The 24,198-nt window shown below is 33.9% G+C and overlaps 1 protein-coding gene across 17 annotated transcripts in view; it reads left to right on the top strand.

Moving 5' to 3' along the window:
- Positions 1-24,198, top strand: part of ADAM22 (ADAM metallopeptidase domain 22) — a 210,618-nt gene that overhangs the window by 171,753 nt on the left and 14,667 nt on the right. For 2 of the 17 annotated variants that reach the window (XM_039878169.1, XM_039878168.1), the window contains exons 23-31: positions 957-1,125; positions 3,762-3,876; positions 6,101-6,191; positions 9,535-9,552; positions 15,922-16,116; positions 18,435-18,535; positions 18,870-18,936; positions 21,157-21,267; positions 23,472-23,558. In XM_039878169.1, coding sequence (XP_039734103.1) covers positions 957-1,125; positions 3,762-3,876; positions 6,101-6,191; positions 9,535-9,552; positions 15,922-16,116; positions 18,435-18,535; positions 18,870-18,936; positions 21,157-21,267; positions 23,472-23,558 — 954 coding nt within the window. The remainder of the gene's footprint in view (positions 1-956; positions 1,126-3,761; positions 3,877-6,100; positions 6,192-9,534; positions 9,553-15,921; positions 16,117-18,434; positions 18,536-18,869; positions 18,937-21,156; positions 21,268-23,471; positions 23,559-24,198) is intronic. The other 15 variants (XM_039878172.1, XM_039878171.1, XM_039878178.1 and 12 more) reach the window with 11 other exon arrangements.

Below are 24,198 nucleotides of genomic sequence, written 5' to 3'. Positions count from 1 at the left end.
AATTCCTTTAGATATGCAAGTTTCCCACAGATTTACTTCCTTGAACCCTTTCTAAGGAAGCTACTAGAAATTGCACTCCACCAAAATGAAGGAGTAGACTAAATAAGAAAGAGATAAAAAATTTAGGAATCAAGATCCCCACCATGAGGGCTATCCAACAATGAATGGTGGGGGAAATCCAAGATGTAGAGCTCTGTGCCAGGTACATGGGACAGCCAGATCTGATGGGTGCAGGGGAAGGCCCACACGGAAACTGCAGGAAGATGAACTGATGTTCAGATATATCTTGAGTGGCGATTTTGACTTTTAAAAAATTAATTTATCTGTTGGTCTTTAAACTATATGCATGTATAATTTTGATATAAGTTAATAAATAAAAGAATGGAAATTTTGATATTAGCATTGACATGACACTATATGAATAAGTTGATTATGGATATACATTTTCAATTTCTATTCTGTTTATTTTTTATTTCTATATAACATGTAGACTTGCTGTATTGAATAGTGAAGTTATAATAGTTGAGCCTTTCTCAAATATAATTTGTAAATATAGCAGTCTTTTTGGTAAATGTAAACTAAAATCAGTTCTCATTTTTGTTCAAAACAGGTTTGAAATCTTGAAACCTACTTACTTATCAAATCAAATACTAGTAATAATGATTTACTTGGCTTGTACATGATATCCAAGGTAAAATGAAAAAGCCATTTCAATTCAGGACCTTATATTTATGTTTAAATCCTAAAATATATCAATGTCTCTGAAAGGAATTAGATCAAAAGATTCAATTGCTTTCTTCATTTGCAGGTTGAAAATGCTTGCTATTGGTTTTTATTAGATAATATGTAGAAAATACAGAAAGTGATAATGCCTACTTTTTAGTTTTTAAGCATATTCTCAAATTAATGTGAATTAATGGAATCCCATTTTCTTTTTGTTCTCAATTTATTTTTAGTGGTGGACATGTTAAGCTTGAAGAAGATGTAGATCTTGGCTATGTGGAAGATGGAACACCTTGTGGTCCCAAAATGATGTGCTTAGAACATAGGTGTCTTCCTGTGGCTTCTTTCAACTTTAGTACTTGCTTAAGCAATAAAGAAGGCACTGTTTGTTCAGGAAATGGAGTAAGTATTCAGTACCTCGCCATGGGGAACTTACTCAGTTCTCTTATATCACAGAAATAGATATGGCCCTAAACTGCTTATTTCTGTAACAATTGAAAACATGCCTATCCGTGTGTCTAGTCAGCATGTAAAGTTATTTTATCATAGTCATTTGAATATTTCTGTGTATAATCTGGAGAAGCCTGGGAATAAGAAAAAAGTATAATCTTCCTAACGAAATTCCTTTATCTTTCCTGTTATGTTTGAATATGATCTCATATAATATAATGCCAGTTTTCTACAAGTGATCTAAGAAACAAATTTTAACAAACTATAATGGGATAAAAACAAGAGTAAAAAGAAGGGGCAGTGGCTACAGCATTTAACAACTGTATGGTCCAGGCACTAACCAGTTAGAGCAGATCGTAAATAACTGCCATAGCCATACCAGTGTGTAAGGAGAACTCCTAGAAATAAAAACAGAATAATTTAGGGAAATGTTTCTCATAGATGAATAGAAAGAACGGCATTGTTTAAAAGGCTAAATTCTATTCTTTCAGTCATATCTGATAGTGTAGGTTCTATAGAAATAAATGTATAGGTTAAATAAACATGCTCTATTAGTGATTATGGTTTTGTCATTTTTAGTTAGAAATTCCTATACTAACGAAACCTTTTCAGTTCTTTTTCTTTTGGCATATGCTAAGATTTTCTTCTTACCCTCATTCCAGATTCTTTGCTTGAACTGGTTGTGTTACTCAGTTGAGGCAAAGGATCCCTGTTCTGGAATTGTAAGCCTGCAATCCTGGTCATTCCATGTGTATCCCTAAGGAATATGCCAAGAATGTCCTTAGGGAAGTCTTACTAATTGTTACTCTTTGCCAAAGAAAAGGAATTCTTATAGCGCATGAGAACAGAGAAGGAATGAAGTGAATGGTTCTGCTTCTGTAAATGGGTCTGCTAATACTTCGTTCCTTAATAAGCAACAATGTATTAGGGGGAGATAATTTTTGGGGGGACAGGGGTAATGAATAATGGAAATTTTTCTTGATCATTCATGCTAATGAGTAACCAAAGCTTATTCATCGAGAAATCTGAGTGTATAATAAAGAATCCAAACATAGTTAATTGTGTTAATTAGCGATTTGTTTAATGGATGAGTAAGAATGATAGACACAAGTAAATTAGGTGGCAAATAGTATCCAAGTCATTTACAATAATTGTGCATAATACAGAAAAGTTATATTCTATGGATTTTTAACTTACAGTAACTCAACTCTGTATATGTGACAAAAATTAAATGAAAAACAATAGATATTCTTATGTACTTTACATTGTATAGTTAAGAGTATGTACTTGGAATCAGACAGTCTGAGTCTGAATTCCAGCTCTACTTCCTACGAACTAGGTAGGATTGGGCAAATTACTTAGCCTCTTTGTGACAATTTCTCTGTAAAGCGAGAATAATAATATTGCCTGCTTTACAGGATTATTATGAGGAATCAGTGAGTTAATACATGTAACTTATATGTGATACTTAAAACAATGTCTGTGACATAGTGAGTGTTCAATAAATGTTAGCTATGACTCTATTAGTCATGATCACTGTGCACTTGTCACTATGTCACTGGTGCTAGTGTGTGATATGGAAACTGATAGTGAATTTACCTGGTTAAGGTCTGTTGATAAGATAGTGGTGAAATGGGGACTAAAACCTATGCCTTTTGACTTTAAGCCTAAACTTTTTTCTTCCTGCATATTTGTTAATTCACAGAACTGTGTTCATGTGAATTAATTTGAGATCTGAAATTTATTAATTATATTTTAAAGTTATATTTAGATGTTGATGTATGCCATCTTCTGGCAAATTAGATCAGACAAAATACAGAAATCCATCCAGTGAAAACCTATCTCTTAAAGAACTTCTCTGATCTTAACCTAACAAGTGTCTCTAAATCTCCATTCCATTTAAAGGTGTTTTGAATTATAAGATCTAGGTATAGATTCTGTTTCTGGGATATATAAATGAAGACAGATTATTGTCTGATAAGTTTTAAAACTTGGTGCCATTTTTATGTGAATTTTTTTCCTGCTCTTTGTTTGAGGGAGTTGTCAGTTTCCACGACCCTGAAGTCACTAATCTCTGTAGCTTGGGTTGAGGTGCCAAGGTTATAGCTTTGTAAAACTTTCTTTCAGATCACAGCAAAGGTTTAGGCCTCTCTGTTTCATCCGATTTCTCTTTATTGCATCTGCTTTCTAAAAGATGAATAAAATTTTATTATTAAGATCCTTTCTTTGGAAGAAAGAAATCTTTGTATTGGATAATTGTCAAATGATTGTACTTCTGCTCAGTTTTTTAAATCTCCCTGTTATAAAATCTAAGTCACTGAAATTCAAAACAATTTCATTTTTTTTAGACTTATAAGTTCATGCCTCTGTTAAAATTTATTATCCCTTTGAGTCAGCCATTGATCTCTAGAAAATATTTTTTTAGACACTTCAATAAGAAATAAGTAATTAGCATTAGGAAAAAAAGTACCAATAATTTTTCAGTACCATCAAATTCTAGGCATATAATAATTAGAAATTAATGCTTATTTTTTCATGCCTCTGTACCAGAGAGTTGACGTTTACTCTAGCTTGATTTCGGATTTCAGGTTTGTAGTAACGAGCTGAGGTGTGTGTGTAATAGACACTGGATCGGTGCAGACTGCAGCACTTACTTCCCTCACAACGATGATGCAAAGACTGGTATAACTCTGTCTGGCAATGGTAAGTACTTAATTTGGTATCATTTTGTAGCCTTTATACACAAGGAAAGAGAAAACTACCCTTCAGACGGTTTCATTTGGATTATTTTTGTAACGCAAATATAAGTTAAAGCCACATAATAATGAATTGCAGTATATGACTGGAGTCCACATTATGAAACTGATTGTTTCCATTATAATGATATGTAATGTTGAGTCTACTGATTTAGTGTTATCTTGTCCTACATCAGAGTGAGATTTTTCAAGTATTGTACTTGTTTGCAGCCAACAACAAACTCTAGCATTTCTTTTAAGAATGTAGTCACTTTTTAACTCCGAATTTAAGGAAAAAATTTTATATATCGGGACTGAATAAATAATAAAAATCGAAGAATTGATTTTTAAATATTTCGTTGACTTTAATATTCTTTATCATAGCATCTCATTTGTATTTAACCTCAGTTCTGTAACCTGAACTGTAGGTAATTCTAGAAGTAGGAAATTTGGCCAACATGCCTGGAAGGGATTTCAGGACATGAGTGAGAAACAACAGGGGCAGCTCTAACAGCTAGAGAGGTCCAAACGGAGAAGTAGAAATTAAATGCAGATAGTTGTAAGGACACAGACCTTGGGGGTAAATGTCCCCTTTGAAACTATTTTACCATTTCATTATTGAGTATTCTTTCTCATTAAATAATGCTCAAATCCTAAAGCCCATCACTTCCAAAGGATGAGAAAATCTTAGCTAATATCACTTTAATAAAGAAAGTCACAGAATGATTAAGATTTTGTCATCTTCGGTCTTAGCAGTGGTAGTCTGGAGCTTGTTCCTGCAGTTAATGCAGAGACGACGATATTCAGGTTCATGAATTTAAGTGACTTGTTAAAAGTCATATCATTAATTAGAAATAATCAAGACTAGCACCCAAGTTTTTTGATTCCTGTTAAATTCCCAGAAGAAAAGGAAGGGGAGACAGACATGCTGGGTCTTAGAGTATGAAAATCCTAATGATCCAGGGGTCCTCTGGCATCAGCATCCACCAGGACCTGGGCAGGGTGGAGTCTGCCAGTCTCTTCAGATGCACTAGTCCTGAAGTCTAACCTGACTATGGAGGGCTCCTAGGCAGAGAGGCCACCTCTTTAGTCATAGGGAATTGGAATTTGCACCAGTTGCCCATAATTACTGATCTTAGAAGGATGCCTCAGGAGTGCAGCAGATAAGGAGAGAGAGAGCTGAGGTGCTCTGGGTGAAACAGACTGGGTGATTTAAACATGTGGTGTAAGTCATTATCACCAAAACAAGTCTCCTGGGATCAGAGCCAGGCCTCCAATCTACCTTTTCTGCTCTTGGGCCCTCACTTGGGCTTGTTGACCAAGACTTCAACTCACTGGGGCACTTTCACTGCCAAGATGCCCTTAAAGATTGCATCTCAGCCTGCCTGACGGGATGCTGACACACAATGCCATTACTGAGTTCTGAGCTTCAGCCCTGCCCTGGCCCTCTGCCAGTCTGATGCTGCGTGGCTCTCATGCTTCACCAGTACCAATCTCCAGCTCACCTTACTCTCTCTTTTCCTTTGGTTTTTCTTTTCTAGAATGTGCCATGGTCATCATTGCCAAAATTGGGAAGTACAAGCCCAGTGCTTTTAACATCCTTACCACTTGAGCACTGGTTATATAAACATGTGGACGTGTTTTCTCCCATAAGAAGCTTATCTTTACATTGAGAGACAAAATATCTCTCTCACACACACACACACACACACACACACACACACCTGAGAGCAATAAGGACCTTGCTTTCGTTATCAGAATGTAGTGATATGAAAAATGACATTTCTAGAATATTTGAGGAAGAGGTCAGGGTCAAAATGGATGTGGATTTCTAAGTATTCCTCCCTAACAGGTGCTATGCCATGTAGCCCCTCTTCTTTATTCTTTCTTTTAGTTCGATGTCCTCATCATATTTTCCATAAAAGTACGTGGAAAATACAATAATGCAAAATACACTTGGAAAAGAATTAAAAGAGAACATACACAAATAATTTTTTTAAAAAAAGCAATTGATTCCCATTGATAAATTATGGTTGATTTTTCTTCCCTTTAAAAAAATACGCACTTTAAAAAATATTTTTAAATAATGTTGTTCGTGTGATGATTACAAATCTGGAGAATAAAGTTCCTGAAAGATTTTTATATCAAAATTTCAATTGTATACACTGATCTTCATTGTTTTTTCCCCACAGGTGTTGCTGGTACCAATATCATAATAGGCATAATTGCTGGCACCATTTTAGTGCTGGCCCTCATATTAGGAATAACTGCATGGGGTTATAAGTAAGTGAAACATCTCAGTATTTTTACTGTCAAAATATACTTTTAAACATTTTGTTTAAATGAATTAAACATCTGGGAAGTTTTTTATCATTGGATAAAAATACTTGCAATGAAAATCAGTCTGGTTCTACACTCAGTTGGTGATTGTGCTTAGCATGATTAAAGGTAATGATAATTTATCATTTTTTTAGATCTTGAGATACCTTCTGTTTATTCAAAAAGTACTGAATATTGTCTTAAAACCATTGAAGTAAAATCAATCAAAATTGTGTCTTTTACAGAGGTTATGTTTGTTTGCTCTTTAGTGACTCAAGTCTTCCCTTGACTTAAACTCATACCAGAAAGCTAGGCAAGATAGTCAGAGAGCATAGAGCTTTAATAAGAGTCACATCAACAAGAACAGCAGCGGGAGATCTGTTGCTGAGTGCTTGCTATGTCCGTGCATCATGCTAAAGGCAAAACCTCTTTATCTTCACAACATGTGTGGAGGCACTGTTTAAAAACTATGTGGGTGTTTTTGTGTGAAGAAAAGGCTGTTCAGAAATGTTCGTTAAAATTAAAATTCAATTTTTAAGTTAAAGCTTTTAAAAGTCTTATTCTTCTTAAGCTTCAAAGTTCAGCTGACAATTTTTTGGTTCTATTTATAAATTTTAAAAAGTTATGATATATAACTTTTGGAAATTAGATCTCCTTGAGCATTTAGCTAAGTAAATGATTTCAAACATTCCAAACATAAGATTAATATGTTCCATTTCCCTAAGTATTTCAATCTTATAACATGAAAAATTTATTTATATTCAAATAACTTATTTGATTTTAATAAATTAAAAATCATGGCAAACCTTAAATTCTCTTTAATATTTCAAGTTAAAAATCAAAATTCTGCTGATCTCTGATGATATTTCAAGTCCCTGGGCCTAGAATGTTTCTCCATTTGGGAGTCCTGTAACTTTTGCTAAGCATTCTAGGCTTGACCTCACTTTATAGCATTTTCCCCCTCACATAGATCAAACTTAGTTCACTAAAAGACTAGGGAATTAGAATATTTCATACTTTAAAATTACCCCAAATCTTTTAATAGACTAGGCACTATGTAATTGTATGCTATTATTAATATCACCTGACATGGTCTTAAACCAATTGAATCAATGGAAACACCTTTAAAAGGTGAGGTCAAACCCTGAGTTTCATAGCCTGAAGAGAGCAGTTACTTTGTGTGCTACAGGCATTAAAATACAGAAAGACATTTGAGAAAGGCTATATTAACAAATAGCACGGATAGCATAGTAAAGTTTAACATAGCATAGTTAATATAGCATAGCATAGCGAAGGAGAGCATAGCATAATAGTAATGGTTTGCCCTGATTAAATGAGTATGTAGCCCTGTACCATCTCATAGAAGATGCTCAATACCTATGGGCTTCTTTGATCTGCAGGTCATTAGATATATTGTATTCTTATATTTGCCCAGGCTGATTTCAGCATAACATTTGGAGTTATAAAATTATATGTCTGAAAAGAATGCTTTTCTGTATAGTTATTGTTTGATCTCCCCTCACACCTCAGGTGAATTAGCCCCCTCTTGGAGCTGCACAATATCTTTGACTTCTGTGATACAATACTTAGGTAGTAATTGTCTTCACAAGCATTGTTGTTTTGAAGTAAGTGGTTTCACTTGGTCATGTGAAAAGGGAAAGCAAAATTGTTAGTTCTGTGTTGTGTGATTTTTCTGCCACCTACTGATACAAATTGTTATTTCATTTTTATAGTCTTGGAAAAGATTACCTTTTGGAAAATATAAAACCTAAATAACTCCTATTACTAATAAAATGACCTGCGTTAATGTTTTAATGATTTTAATTAAAAATTCTTCTTTCTGTATATCATTTCTTATTTTTATGAAATTCTTTTGAGGTGTCATTGCTTTTTCTTTATTTCTGAACATATATATTTTTCAGATTCATTAAGGAAAAAGACAAATCATGTTCATTCTGCAGTATCCTCTTCATAAATAATTTGAACCTAAATGATGTAGTTTTAGTGCTACTAAACTTATTCAGAATATGTTTAAAAATAGAATGAGAATGTAGAAAATTTTAATACAGGAATTAAATTCATGAATATGATATTTCATATTCTATTTAAAATTCAAGAATTAGATTTAGAGACAGAACTCATTTTCTCATTAATCCTTCCAATTAAACTTTCTACCCCTTCTCTAAGCCGAATAGAAAATGAGGAATACTCATTAGGAACAGGTGGATTGCTCAGGTAATCAGATTGAGAGAATAAAAAGCAAAATGTGTTGAATAGAAAGATTCTGGGCTTATTTCCCCCTCCATCTGATGGTTTCAGGAATGAAAAATAATGAGTAACTAATTAGCACATTTACCCTCATGAGCTTGTTATTAAACAAGATACTTATTGGGTGCTCAGAATAGATAGATAAAGATGCTACAGATTCGTGTGGAACTTGATTTTGATCTTGGAGGAAGGAGCCCACTACTCAGTTGCTTGGCCTTTCTAACACATCTTCAAAATATTAACATTTTTTTAAATTTAATTTAGAAAGTTAAAAATGAACTCTTTTGAGTTATACATAAAAGTCATTGGTGCCTCACTACCATACCCTCTAGAAACATTTTTAAGATTGGTTTATTTTAAAACTCATGTAATTTTATTTTAGTATATGGCCCAATAAAAAACAGAGACCAAACTTTGAACAAAGTGTTGCTAAACGTTAAGCTTGTAAGTAGTAATAACTTAGGAGGTCCATAATAGCTGTGAATTAACTCACTCTAATTTATCATAAATGACGAAATAAAATGTTCTAGTGTTCATTTATGTTCTTCTATTTTAAATTCTTAGGAAAAGCTTTAGATTAAGATATATACTGTAACTAAAAAGGAATAAATTATGATTTTTATTTTTATGAAAACACAGGTAATTTATATAAGTAACTTGATTACTTAAATTTATTATTTAAATCAATATACATATCTGAAAACCTGTATTCGAAATAGGGTTGGCTTTAGAACATTGTTAAATATTTAATATGATATAATTGATATTGAGAAAAGTTACTCTTTAATAATGGAATTTTTTATGCTTTAGAAATATTTGAAAATATTGTCATTAACCCTTTGGTGTCACTTCTCCTAAAGATAAGTAAAATTTGTGTTTGTGTGACTATTTGTATTCCCCATTTTAATTCTGCAATTCAGAACCCTCTAGTGGAGACCTTTCAATAAATCCTAGTGCTTTTATATATAGTGCTTTCTTAATATACTTTCATAGGTAACTAATTCTTTTTCTTCCCCCCTCTCATCTTATCCATGAAAAGAAACTATCGAGAACAGAGGTATGTGATGAGAATAATCTGAACATGTAACTGAAAGGTTTACATCTTATTAGCATCTTTGGAATTTATACATGCAATTATAAATCAAGTTTACTTTGTTTTTATGCTGTAGCGATTATAAACTAATCTTAATTTTTTTTATGACCTCAAAATGATCATTTTAATAGTGGTGCTGTGGAATTTATTAATTTAAAACATATCTATCATTATTTAATTTTAATGGTTCTTTCATCCAACAATACTACAATTAATAAAAGTTCTTATTTGTGTTACTTTTATGGTACTATATTTGGAAATTAATTTTCTTCCATCTAAAACAAACTTCCTCTGTTGAGGTGTCACCTTTGTTTACATTAGTTAGCTTCCCTTCATGTTTATAACACTCTTATTGCCTTATACTTTCTGAGGGGATTTATTTTTTATTTGTTACTGTTGTCATGTCAGTAACTTTCATTTGTAAGTGATAAAATTTTATGGGCACAGGTCAAGAGAACGTCCTGGCACTTGATGAGCCTGTTTAATCTCTGCATAAGGAAATATTTTTTTACCGATTAGGTAATTGCACAGGTAGTTAAAGAAATAATTTGCATAGTTGGAATCTTTGATTGTTCACTATACTTTTTTTTTAAACAAAAAGCCCATAAAGTGAGGCACCCCTTTCATCATAGCCTTAAAATCTATGTGTAAGCAACAGTGTCAAAAGGGATACAACTCATTTATGTAGTTCTGTAAAAATTGCCTATTTTTAAATAAATTTAAATTAGCCCGTATTGAGGTACACCCTTTACTTTTCACATTCACAAAATTACTAATGATATTAGCTATTGATACAAAAAAATTTTAAATATCCTAGAAATTGATAATTCAGACCAGGTCTTGTACATCATATAGTTTTGTACTCGAGATATCTTTGCAGATTCCTACTTATTTAACTTTTCCTACTGTTTTATTAAATGCCTGTGGCAGATTAGGAATAAGATGTAATAAACCTGGTGAGACTTTTTCAAGCCCCAACTACAGCTTTCAATTTTTCACAAATTAAAATTGTAAACTTTTCTCTTCCCTTCCACATTGTAATATAAAATTCCAATAAGGCTTTGGTCATAAGTGTCTACAGAATCTCTGTAAATAAATGATGCTCACAGGGTACCACCTGAGATCCTGGTCAGTTAACATAGATATTAGAAAATATTGACCTTGCCCTGGAATAACTAACTCATTAATGGAACAACTAAAACTGAGGCAAAATTAATTGAAATTTAAAACGACTAGATTTTTTTGTGCCATGATTTGAACTCTTGTATCTTAAAACACTGGAGAAGAGTTGGAGCCTTTTAAGTTTTCTGTTGGGTAGAAGCCGATCAGTCATTTCGGAAATCTAAGTTTGGTGGCTTTCTTGAGTGAAAAGTAGAATTAGGCTAGTAAGATAAACATTGATGATTCAGCTCCATTTCCATAGGAGCTAAGGCTATAATGTAATTTAATATTGCTGACTATATAAAAAGGAAAGTAAAATATCACAAATAGGTAACATAAGCAAAACTAAAACAGTACTCTAAGACATGTTCTCACCAGGGATACTATCCAGAATAAAGGAATTGTCTATACTACAAAAAAATGACTGCTATGTAAAACTGTACCAATTTCCTATTCTAATTCAATGTATGGATAGGTTTAGGTAAGAAAAATTTTACATTAAGACTCTTCTATATGTACCTGATATAATTTCTTGCCTCCTAGTATTACTGAATCATTTCATCAATCTGACTACTCTTTTGGAATTTAGTTCATATTTTGAGAGTTGCTACATCTTCAGCAAACATTTATTTTATATATTTTGATTTATTTTAACACAACCTGTATTTATTTTTGTCCTTGTCCATAGCTAATAAATCTTAGGTCCGTACAATAATTCTCACAAAGGAGAAGAAACAAAGAATGGACTTTAGATCAAGAAGTTGTGAATGTATAAAAAGGATTTTCCTTTTTGAGAATATGTGTTAGTGTTTATAGAGAAGATGGTAAGGCTAACAGACCAAAGCATGCATTAAGAAATTTACAATTTTGTAAAAATATCTGCAGATATTCAAATAAAGATGTGCCCAGTTTCAAAGAATGCCAGAAAGCAGAAATAAGAATTTTGAGTTGTCCTTGCCTTTAAATTAGGTTTTTCTTTGAGGTTCCATAATGGGAGAACCAAGCGACAAGGAATCAGAAATCCATTTGCTCAGATGTGGTCTTGGGAAATCATTTAAACTTTCCTCAACTCTAAAATCAGATAAACTTCATAATCTGGAAAGCATTATTGTAAAAGAAGCGATCAGTATGTAGTCTCTGAAGACTTTGTGTTTCTCTGATCTTTACATGAAAGGTGGAGATGGTTGTTCTCAAAAAGGAAGGCAGCATTCATTGACATAAGCAGGGCCCACACGTACTGGTTGAGCTAGCGAAAGAGTTGATGAACATAAAGGTTGGCTTTGACACTAAATGTAAGACCATATTAAATAGGTAGCCAGTTATCAGATCCATATTAATAATGTAACGGCTCAGAAATGCCAAATTGGACATAACTTTCAAATTATTGGAGAGGTCAGGCAAGTGATTCTGTGAAAGAACCTGATAACCTTGTCAACTTTTCCTCTGGAAAACGTGTCCTCAGGGTTTTCATTATATGAAGGAATGGGTGATAGGCTTAATTGCAGGTCTGACGAAAAGATAAGGAACAAACCTATTTTTTTCTTTTTGTTTACAAATTGCTTAATGAAAAATAAAAGCCTCATCCTGGGGCAGGTGGAGGCAGAACCTCATATATGAGTGATAGCACTTTACGTCCGTCTGCCAGTGTCATATTGTGAAGGGTAGGACCATGGGACTGAGGAGCCATGGATAATTCTTATACATCATGTAGTTAGGATGGCTGTTGATCTTTTTCTTTAAAATATCCAGGAAAGAAGATCTCCATAATATTTTCAGTTGATGCCATTGTTTATATTTTAGCATAATTGCTTTTGGACTTGGCAGCTGTATATTTTATAACAAGAATTATAAATTCGAATTTTAGTTTTCAAGCAGGTTTGCAAATAATACAATAAGAAAACGTTAATTGAATTTGCATTTATAAAACACCTATATTCAGCTGAAATATTCTCTTCCTTTATCTGAAATGAACACACATTATTATGATCAATGTGAAATAGAATAAACAGATCATATCTTACTGATCTATACCTTAAGCAGAAATCCTCTTCCCCATTTCTTTTCTCTCACCTGTTTTAACCACTTTATTTTCTCTTGTGAACCTCCCTCCTTTTTTTTTTCAAACTTTCTTTAGTTTGTTTTTATATTATTTCAGTGATAGTCATACATCTGTCAGTGCGACTTGGTACACATTACACAATATTTCCTTAAAAAGTAAAGTAACAATTTCAATTATAGACAGTCCAGATACTTATAAGGCACTGGAGAAATACCTCTTTCAGCATTAAGGTTAAGACTTAATTTTTTTTCATTATATTCTCATTTTGAATATGTGCAAAGATTATTGTTACACATTGCGATTCATTGGACCCTTGTAGGAAAGATCATACTTCTCTCATAACAGGGATCCTTTTTGAGAAAGAAGAATTTAATTAAATAAATTTTGGTCATTATTTAAAAATTCATGTACATGTCTAAGATATTTACATGTAATATGGGAAATATGAGGTAATTTTCCCATTATAAAACTTAGCACAGGTCAGGACACCTCATGTGGTAGTCATACTAGATTCCAGAATTCTATGGAATCAGCAAAGTTGAAGAAGAAAGCCATAAAGACTAGAAAATTAAATTCAGCTTTAAAATTCAGCTTTTAAAGAGATCGTTTACTTGGTCATTTATGATTTTTTATAACAAATGATGAAATGTTATTTTTCGATCATGGGGACCTGATATTGTCTATCTCCACTAAAGGTTAAACAAGAAGAAATAGGTTTGTTCTAATATGTAATATTGAAAAAAGGGTAAATTTCTGGTTGGTGAAAGATGTTAAATATTCTTGAGATCTTTAACAAAGCGAATAATCATTAAGATTTTGCATTTACAATGTGCAGAAAGTTACAGTGTATTCTTTGTAGAATTTTAAAGAGAATGCAGAGAAGTTTCTGTATTTTGGAGACTTCACAATCTAGGTGAGAATCAAATCTTCCTGGCATGTTAAAAACAGGGCTGTGTCCCAGAAAGTCGTTGACCTTAAACTCCCTTCCAAGCCTCTCACTGAAGCCTACAGTTTATGATATGTATAGCATTTAAGATGTTTGCACACGCATAAAAGATGACAACATATTACAGAGCAATGAAGTTGAAGGAGTGGTAAACATGCTCAGTTGCGAAAAAATACTGAGTGTTGTCTATTGTGAGAGGTGGTCCATATAAGCCTGCGCTGTCAGCTAAGTGAGGCCTTGGTGAATGCCTGAATGCCAGAACCACGTAAGAAGAAGGTAATTTGGGGGAACTGATTAGTGGGAAAAGTCAAGCGTAGTTGGAACTTATCTTTAATTTAAATTTAGCAAGGCACTTCTCATCAGCTCAGAAAACTTTCATTAAAAGTAATAGTGACAAAAATGATTTGTTACCATAAAGATTATTGTTGGAAATGTGATGTTGATGGGATATCCTCTGGCATTCTTTTATAAATATGAGTTTGATACAAAACAGAAGTTTCCTCCTTGAGGCAACATAGACAACTCTGATTTTACTGAGAGCATTTTTCAAGCATTGGTAGACTAATTGATAGGCAAGCCAGAAAATAATGATTGCAGAGATTAAAGCTCTCTTGCATAAAAAGATCATTTGTCCTGTTTTATTAACATTATAAATATGGGGGAATTGTTTTATTTTTTCTATAGAATTAATGTTTTTGTAATGTACCAGGAAAAAGAAAGATTAAAATTATGAGCTGAAGTCACTTAAGAATTAAAAATATTTTGAAGGAATATGTATCAACATACAAATCTAATGAGAAATTCAACTTTCTTTAAAGGGGAAGAGTAGATTTAATCATACAAATTAATATATGTGCTTTATATCAGTTGAAAAATCTTTAGATTTGTGTAGAGATGTGAATATATAGGATTGAAATAATATGAGAAAGGGTATTTGGTCATTTAGAAGAATGAATGGCCAAATGTTTTGAACATTTAAAACAGTATGGTAAACCATATAAGGAAACAAACATTTGAAAGTGGCATTTTTGGGATAGACTTTAGTGTCAGCAAGTAACCATGACTAGCATGGTAACTAAAGAAAAACCAGATGGGAAAAGGAGTTAGCAAATGTGTATCTATTTAAGTACAGCTCTGTTTAAAATTCTCCATCCAACACTAGTTTATGGCACCTCTGACCATAGTACTGAATGAGACTGAATCAAATTTGAGATTCAATTGTCTGCGTGGGGGCCACGTATTGGCAAATGACCAGATTAGCTACTGAGGAAGGAGAGCTGACTAGGTGGTTTGATCTAAAGTTTTCTACCCTATTCTTTAAGAGAAGTAATAAAAATCGGTTCCAATTTTAGTTAATTCAAAATCAGAGTGAGTGAAGTCAGTAATAGGGCACATTAAATAAATTTTCCCTTGTTGAACCCCTCTACAGTGGAGATAGAGAACCAAGGTCACCCACCAAACTACCTATAAATATCCTTCTAGAGTCTCAACAAGAATTCGGTTATTTTTTTTAACTCTTCCTTCCTTTTGCTAAATTATCTTCCTTTACATATTCTACTATGCAGTTAGAGAATTATATATTTTTGACTCACCTTCGAATCTTTTTCAGTTTCTTCATATTTCTGTTAAATGAACATTGAGGTTCCAAATTGAGCAAAGAACTCTGATAAGAATTTATTTGGACTAAATTATAGAACATAGCTTAGAAATTGGTCAGTTATTTTAAGGCCAAAGTTACATTATAGAATGTTTAGAAATCATGAATAGTTTATTCACCATGGTGAAAAAAACTATGCCTTTTCTGGGCAAGGACTGTCTGCCCCAGTATATCTTCTTTGGCACTATTTTTTTTTTTTTTTAAGACAAAACTGTAGTTAACATCTCCAAGTATAAAGAAGTTACAATGAAGAACCTCATTGACTATATTTTTCCCTTGAAGCAAGGTTTTATCCATCTAGACTGAATAGACTTCAGTGATTGCATTTCTGATCTACAGTTAGAATGAATTTAACTTGTCACATTTATTAATAATCTTATGTGTTGTTATAGGTTTGATTCATGTAGATCATTATCCCTACCTCTTTTTTCCTAAAATAATATTTGTATATGTCTGTGTTCATGTGTGTGTGTCTTGTTTTCTGACTCTGAAATGTTTATTATGCCTTAGACAGTTACCCCAGGGAGATTATGTAAAAAAGCCTGGAGATGGTGACTCTTTTTATAGCGACATTCCTCCTGGAGTCAGCACAAACTCAGCATCTAGTTCTAAGAAGAGGTCTGCTTTTCTGTCGCATTTTCAGATTTCTACCTGTTCCATCACACATTATTCCATTAGTCAGAACATTTCATTATTTTGCAGCAGGTTTGATTACTTCTTCCTTCTTTCTTGAATGTTAAAAAATGGTATCCTTTATTCTTTGATTACTCTGCTTCAAAATGCCATATGCTCAGAACCACTTGTTTAGCAAATCAGGCCAGAAATCCAAACAAAATAAAACTAAACAAATAATAACTTTAAATATATACAGAAACCCTAGGGTTTTTCAGTCTTGCTCTTATATGGCTTAAGAAACTATATATAGTATTTTAATATTTTTTAAATGGTGAGCTTTATGTCATGTTTGGTAGTCAAAGAAAAAGGTTACTGTCATGCTTCAATAAAAGCATTTGTTAAAATAAATTTTTTAATATGAATGCTGCGTTGACTATTTTTTAATTTTAAATATATCAAAGCTAAGCTTGCTGTGAAAAAAGATCGCTTCTCTGTGAATCATATTTGAATATTATGATTTTGCCTTTTATTCCTGGAATGATTATTTCTAGACTTTGTTACTTAGAGCTTGATTGCCAAATTAATTTAAGTATATATAATGTTTGTGAATCTTATAATAGTATCGGCGGGGTTAATATATTTATGTCTTAAACTTTGATGCTGTAGTGTTGCCCCAGGATCTTAAGGTGTATAAGACCATTTAAAATCTGCATGCTTTATACCTGCTTGACGAAATAAACTGATAGAAGATATAAATAGTTGGAATGGTTTAGGAAATGAGACCTACATTCACATTGAAGGAAGTTAAAATATTCCTATGGAACAGTTTCTTTAAAATTGTTGGAAAGGGGTAATGTATAGAAAAAATAGATTTGATAGCCCCGTGCATTACTTTGGGCACAGTAAGTACTTTGTAGATTAAAAGGAAACTTGCTAGTTTATTGAGAAGAAACATGATTTTTTTTCTGGAGTTCTAAACAGAGTGAATTATCTGTAAAAATTCTATAGTGGATCTCACTCTATAAATAATCAGGAAGGATAATAGAAGGAATTAGTGAGATCTGTGAACTCTGCTTTTATGTAAGTGTCTCAAGCATGAAGGAGTGTTTTTACTCAGATAACATAGCTTAAAGCAAAAGTAAAATTATTAGTTTTTGCATAAGGAATACAATTCAAAGGAAGACTGTTTCAAAAATTTTAGTTTTTTGATTTATTGGGGGCTTTTTGGCCAAGAGAATAAAATTTACTTAAATTCTTTCAGCATATAAATATTTTCTTGGTCAAATAATTTTAAATTAAATATCATGGTAAAGAAGTGGAGAAATCAGTGGATTCCAGGAAAATTTCTGTTGTCCTTTTGTACAAAATAGGAATCATTCTATATTTAGCAAAGGATGTTCAAAAAGTTTTTATATATATTAAATTAATATATAATTATGCTGAGTTTCATTTAGTTTTATTCATCAGTAGAAGTTTCCTTTTAAAACCGTCATTATTAGCAGTTAACTGGGATGATACATGGAAAAGATTTTAAGCATAGTGCTATTTTTTAAAATACCTCAAGAAGAGCTTAAAATATTGATTTGAATAATATCCAGATTTTAGCAAGATCTCAATGAGTTATGACTTTTAAGCAGTTAAAAATGGTATCAAATTATGTGACTCCTAAGTTTATATAGTTGTTAAAATACTTTTCTTATGTGGTACAAGGTAGGTATGTAAATTTCACTTCTTGTAGACAATTCACTGTAAGATGGCAGGACACAAATAGCAGAGGGCTTTATGGTACATGGGCTTTGTGAGTGACACTTCCATGATAAACATCATACAGTTCAGTTATCGGACAGTTAACTAACAGTACTACATTTGGGGAAGACTTATTTGTGGGAAAAATGCCTATTCTCAGAAAATAATTTTATTGTTTAAGAAAACCTTAATATTATTCTGATAAAGGTTTGCAAGTTTCAATAGAGGAAATCTTAATGAAACCTCTCAGAAGTCTGTGTTCTCATAATATTTGAATGGAAACCATTGCTTTACAATTAAGAAACATCTATGGTGGGACCCCATTATAACTCTACTGCTTGGGTTATATACCTGAAGTATGTAGTGAATTTGCTATAAGAAGTTGTGTTTCGGGGAATGTAATTGGCTTGTGCTGTATCATGATACTTTTCAATTTTAACTATTGTAATGGGGTGCCACTGTATTTGACTTTTCTTAAATTGAATGTTGCGTAATTCTGCCTTCTTCACGAAGACTTTCATGTTCTCTTCATTCTTTCATTTCAGATTTTTTTCTTTCTTGATTTATTTAACACACAGCAATGCTTAGAAATTTTGCTTACTGATTTCAAAACATTCATTTGATTATATTTTTGAACAATATATATACATTTTCAATTTCAGGTCTAATGGACTCTCTCATTCTTGGAGTGAAAGGATCCCAGACACAAAACATATTTCAGACATCTGTGAAAATGGGAGACCTCGAAGTAACTCCTGGCAAGGTATAAGGTGGCATTCTGAATCCAACTGTTCACAGAACCCAAGTTCTATATTTTATGGTCCCTGGTTCTAAGCACTTGTTCTTCTCTGTAAGCTCTTTAGCTCTTCTTCTCCCAATAGAGAAGAGGGCACTTATTATGAGCCAATTCTTTTTTCTTGGATGGGGAATGATGGGATTTGATAGCACCAGTGTGCTAGACACAGTGAGAAGGCTGTGCAGAGCTATAAAGCCTTGTGTTCTGGGTTGTGAATTACATCCACTTGAAATACCATGTTGTTAAATATATGGCGATTATTTATTTATATTCAAATCTAGCTATAAACCATCTTTTTCAGGTAACCTGGGAGGCAACAGAAAGAAAATCAGAGGCAAAAGATTTAGACCTCGGTCTAATTCAACTGAGTAAGTCTGAACCTCTAATGGAAAAAGGCATTTCTGAGGTCCCGTGCAGTTTAGTGAAAAGTTAATTAACTGGATCGTCAAAGAACTATAAACCATGCCTCAGGTCTTGGTTGTGTCTTTTTAATTTTTTTTTTTTTTTTGCAGTTTTAAAATTAACCATGGCTTTTCTCTTTTACGTAGGCATCTCCGCAACTGTGCCCATACCAATAATCACTGATAGTGGGGTCTCACCCTCCCCGCAGGCTTTTTCCTCCAGTAACCTGCCATTGTGGTGTCTTGGTTCCGTTTGAAGGGAATTTTGATAACATTCCTTTCTTCTCATCACCGGGGGTCCAGCCATTTCAGAGGGGTCACCCTTCCTCTCCCCAATACTCTCACAGCCTAGAAGCATCGGGGGGAACCCCCACCGTACTGGAGCATGCTCCTGCTCACAGTGTGGAACCACCGCTCTGGGGGCCTCATGGCTGTAATCTAAGCATTCTCTCAGACTAATGGAGTTAGTTAGTTTCTCTTTTAGATTTTCCTTCTGAGGACATTTTTAAAAGGGCATTTACCTGAACTTGCTCTTTAACGGAATCATTGTCACTAAATGCGAAACACTCCATTTTGAATGATAGCCACACATTTTCTTTTAACTGGGAATGGGGTCTGAAGTTACATTTAAGTTTATAATATAATGAGGTGAACACCCCATGTTTGTTTGTTTCTCCACTTAATGAAGTAACAAGCGAAACCAAGCTTCCTTAAACCTTTATCTCTCATCATGGAATAAAACACACCCTTGCTATCCTTTTGGACTTTGCCACCTGGTTTTAATTAATCACACTTTTTTGACCCTAAATTTTTATCTAAATTTTTTTTTTTTTTTTTTTTTTACTGATATCTCACTGCAGTGCTAGTTATTATTCCCAGGATCTCTATTGCTTCTTTATGCCTTAATTCTTAAAAATTCTGAATAGCAGGTATTTGTTAACTGCTTGTCAGAAACTTATGTTAGCTTCTCCATCATATACCTGCCTTTTTCAGTCCAGGACAATAACATTGCCCTGAAATTTGGACCTTCCTGCTGATGGTATTGTCTTGTAAGTGACTTGTCAAAGTTTACTAGAGGATATTTTACCATAGAAACAATAGATAGGTTCAAGTAATACCATTGCATGGTCCAGAATGGCATCATAGAACTCCATCATAAATAACTAATCTGGTAGAGTTTATCTTATAAATTCCCAAAGCATGTGGATGCTTTAGGACTCATTGTGGATAAACTCTTCTTGGAATGTTGTTTGATTTGTTTTGCATGAGGTCACCTGGTAAGAGCTCCTTAGCTTATCTCAGTTGCTTACAAGAGTATAGATAAAACTGCCAAATGTTCTTCAGAACTTCCTTTGTGTACTGTTTAGTATTCTAACAGTATTTCCTATAACAAGGCTTTGAAAACTCCTAAGTGAAGGGAAAAAGATCTAACATTATATTAAAGCTATGAGTTTAGGACCCGAAGAATACTTGGTGTCTAGCAAAATCCATAACAATATTTTCTAGAGTAATCACTTATTTTTTAATTTTCTATAAATTCCCACTTATATCATGTGATAAATATTGTCCTTGAGAAATCTCACCCGTGAGATAATTAAGTTATAATAGTTAATAAGATATCATAGTGGAATCATCTTTATGAAGAGTTATTAAGGACTTTTCATATTTGGGTTACATGACTCATGTTACCTAAACGGAGCCAAGTCTGTGAAGCTTACCACCATTCTCACATTCTCACATACCTATTGTACAGGCACTATATACATATATATATATTTTTTTCTTAAAAGGAATTCTAATAGCATAGCAAGAATTATGTTAACAGTTTTTTTTATATTTTTCATGTTTGTTAAATGATCTCATTTGTTTATGATATAACGTCATTTGTATGACTCTATGAGGAGCAGAAAGACCATGGACAAACATCTTTTTTATTTTTTAGATTAAGAGATATAATTAGGTCCATTATTTCAACGTTCCTTTTAGTATCTCATCATCCCACAGGATGATGAAACATTGGGACACAAAACATGCACCACAAATGCATATTCTGCTAATTAACAACATTAAATGTCCTTGTTTAATGTATTGTTTTCACACTCAAAGCTTTTGCATCTTCCTCATTGTTGTACATGATGTAAAAAAGGTTTTGGCTTAGACTTTGTATTATATATTGTGTTTTTACAGGAGGGAGCCCCAAGCACCTGAGCCTGGGCACTCCCTCGCCCAGACAGTCCCATCCCAAGGCATAAGCCCAGGGGGCTCTGACAGCCCCCAGACAGGGAGTCTGGATCACAGGTCAGTCTCCACCTGCCCCTTCATTCTGGGCTGTCACTTAATCTCCAAGTCCCTTCCGTGGCTGAGAACAGGGTCATTTAATGTCTGACTGACCCCCAGCGTTTGCTTAGAGGTGGTCCTGGTCCAGCCAGCACCAGCCAATTTTCTTCTGCCTTTCCATCCTGGAGAACACAAAGAGCTCTCCTACCCTGTCTAATGCATTTTTTTTTTTGCATGTTGCGCTACAAGCCAAGTCAAGCCACATAGGCAGGTATATAGCTGTTTGATAAAGTTCCATCACTTCAGCCATCACAGCCTAGAGGTATTAGGAAGCCCACTGTGAAGACACTTTTCACGGGCAGATCCCCAGAAGGAACAACAATTGAGAGCTCTCTTCAGTGACCTCTAGTAAAGTGACCACAGCCTTCTGAAACGCTCCCTGAGACGGAGGAAAAGGTCCATCACATGCAAGTCAAGCCATTTGGCTGTAGGTTTCATGGAACAGCCATGACACCAGTCCTTTGAGCTTCTAAAATGTTGAGCTTCTAAAAAGTGAAAGGAATTCATGTCTCCTCCTGGAAGTGGCCAACCGCCTGTGGGTGATTCAGTTTGCTGTGTGGCTGTGTTTCACCTGTAACAGCTGCATGGGCTTTTTCTATGGTTCCCCAGGCCAGAGTGTTCACTAGTCTTCATCTGTGGCTGCACTTGCTTTTTGACTTATTATTTTTGTTCAGAGTCGCAGTGGAAATCTTTATGCAACTTTCAATTGGCTATCTCTGTGAAAAGCACAAGTTGGCAATGATTGTGGTTAAAGGCAAAACTAGTGCGAGTTGTTCTTGAGTCAGTTCTTTTCATGCTTATAAGACCATTTTGTCTTAGCAAAAATGGTCTTATAAGCATGAAAAGACCCCAATCCTTCTCCCAGGAGGGAACTTCATGATCTTATTTTTTGCTATACATTGGTTATAGCTAAAAACAAGGGAAAGGACTATGGAAAAATAATCAGATTTGTTTATCTAACTGTGGAAATGTCTTCTTGACTTAAATGTATTTACAAACTAAAGCTAAATATGGAAGAAAGAAGCAAACTTTAACCACAAACGAAGAGTGTATTTTATAATTTCCCTTGGTTTGTTTCCAAATAACTTTAAAAGTTTTATAGAGCTTGGATCTTCATTGTCTATAGTGTCTCTAGAAGTTACTTTTTAAATGAGAAAACTCACTTAACCTCCAAATTCTTTCAAGACTACATTTGTTGAAACTGTATTTTACATGGGCAAATTTTAAGGGGATGTACTTTGGGTTGGCTCCCAGGGTAAAAAGTCAAAGAAAATTCTGAAACAAAATAAAACAAAACAAAAACAAAACTTGCACTCCCAATTTTAATGCTTTTAAATTTTTCCTTTGTGCAGTAATTCTGACAGAGACTTTGCCCGATCCATAAGGGAAATGCTAATTAAGACCATTACTATCCATTGATGGTTACTCACAAGGTGATCAGACTCTCAGAAGGCAACCTCTGTGTGCTGTTTCCTAATGAAAACGGAAATACTTTAGTCTGGAGTGTATCAAGAGGAGGAAGGAGCATTGCAGCTGCACCATAATTACTCAACCCAGCTTCAAGCTGCGTTTGGACCATACTTAATGTGTGTTGGGTCTCCAGGATTAGAAGACTGGGTGCTTTTCTCCTCCTTATAGAGCCATTTGGAGCACCGTTCTTGTTAATTCCAGCTTGGGATCTGGTATCAGGAGAAAGAGGCCATGTAAAGTCTTTCTTTGAAGGGTTCTTGGGGTGTTATATGCCCAAACATCAGGTTGGAAATGCAGCCATCTGAATATTCTCAGAAAGCACCATTACATTATCATTTGAAAACCAAAGAACCAAATGAGAGGTGGCCTGGAAAATGCCACTTTGGAGGTGGGTTAATGGAACTGCCAATAGTGTTATGATTGAAAGAGAACTTCTGAGTCACTTTGGGAAACCACTGGAAAGGCTTTCCTGAAATGTGGAACACATTTTAGAATGCCTTGAGCCTTGTTGTAGCTGAGTTTATTCTCATGTGATTGTTACAGACTGCCTCATAATCACCCAACATCTATCCTGGTTTATTTGCCATAGTCACTTGCATTTGGAGGGTGAAGAACATCCTTGCTAAGCTTGTGCTGTGTATTTTCAGATTTCTATCTTGTTCTGCTTTCTTTGTTCCTTCCATTGCTTTCTGCAGGTATTTAAATCCATGGTTCAAAAGAGACTATAATGTAGCTAAGTGGGTAGAAGATGTGAATAAAAACACTGAAGGACCATACTTTAGGTATTTTATAAATTAATTTTATATCCTTTTCAAACTCTCCCAGCACATACAAATACTGTAGTGTGACTGGCTCTCTATCTTGTATCTCCCAATACAAGTTCCCAGAGGTGGAAAAGGGTCCCTGTTTCTTTGCTGCCTTTTGATCTCTTTTTTTGGCTTCGTGAGCAAGTCTAGTTCTTTTCTGAATGTTTCAAATGAAGCCATTTGAAAGGGTTGCCATTTAGTGCATGTCTCTATCACTATCTTGAGCTTTTTAGTAGCTTTCTCTTCATTTTATGCTACGTAGTGTTCTTTGGGCATGAAACATACTTTCCACTAATAAAGAAGCACTATTAACCTGAGCAATTTAATTTCTAGAATTTAGTAGTTCCATAGTGCATTTTTCCTACTTACTGCCTTAAGAGTGCATAGTACATATGAAAATATGAGAACTCAAAGGAAAACATGAGGAGAAACTAAATGCAATGTAGTGGAATTTTACTTCGAGTAACAACTGTGATTTGATGTAATTCAAAAGTTATTGAGAGAATATTGACCACATGAGCATGTATGGAATGAGTTTAGGCTTTATTTGTTCAGTACAACCATTTGCTGCCAGAGAAGGGCTGTGCTGATAAGTGTTTTACAGATTTGCAACAGA

Source organism: Pteropus medius, unplaced genomic scaffold, assembly GCF_902729225.1.
Source record: "Pteropus medius unplaced genomic scaffold, Ma_sr-lr_union100, whole genome shotgun sequence".
Taxonomy (NCBI): domain Eukaryota; kingdom Metazoa; phylum Chordata; class Mammalia; order Chiroptera; family Pteropodidae; genus Pteropus; species Pteropus medius.
This window is presented reverse-complemented; position numbering and strand designations above follow the sequence as displayed.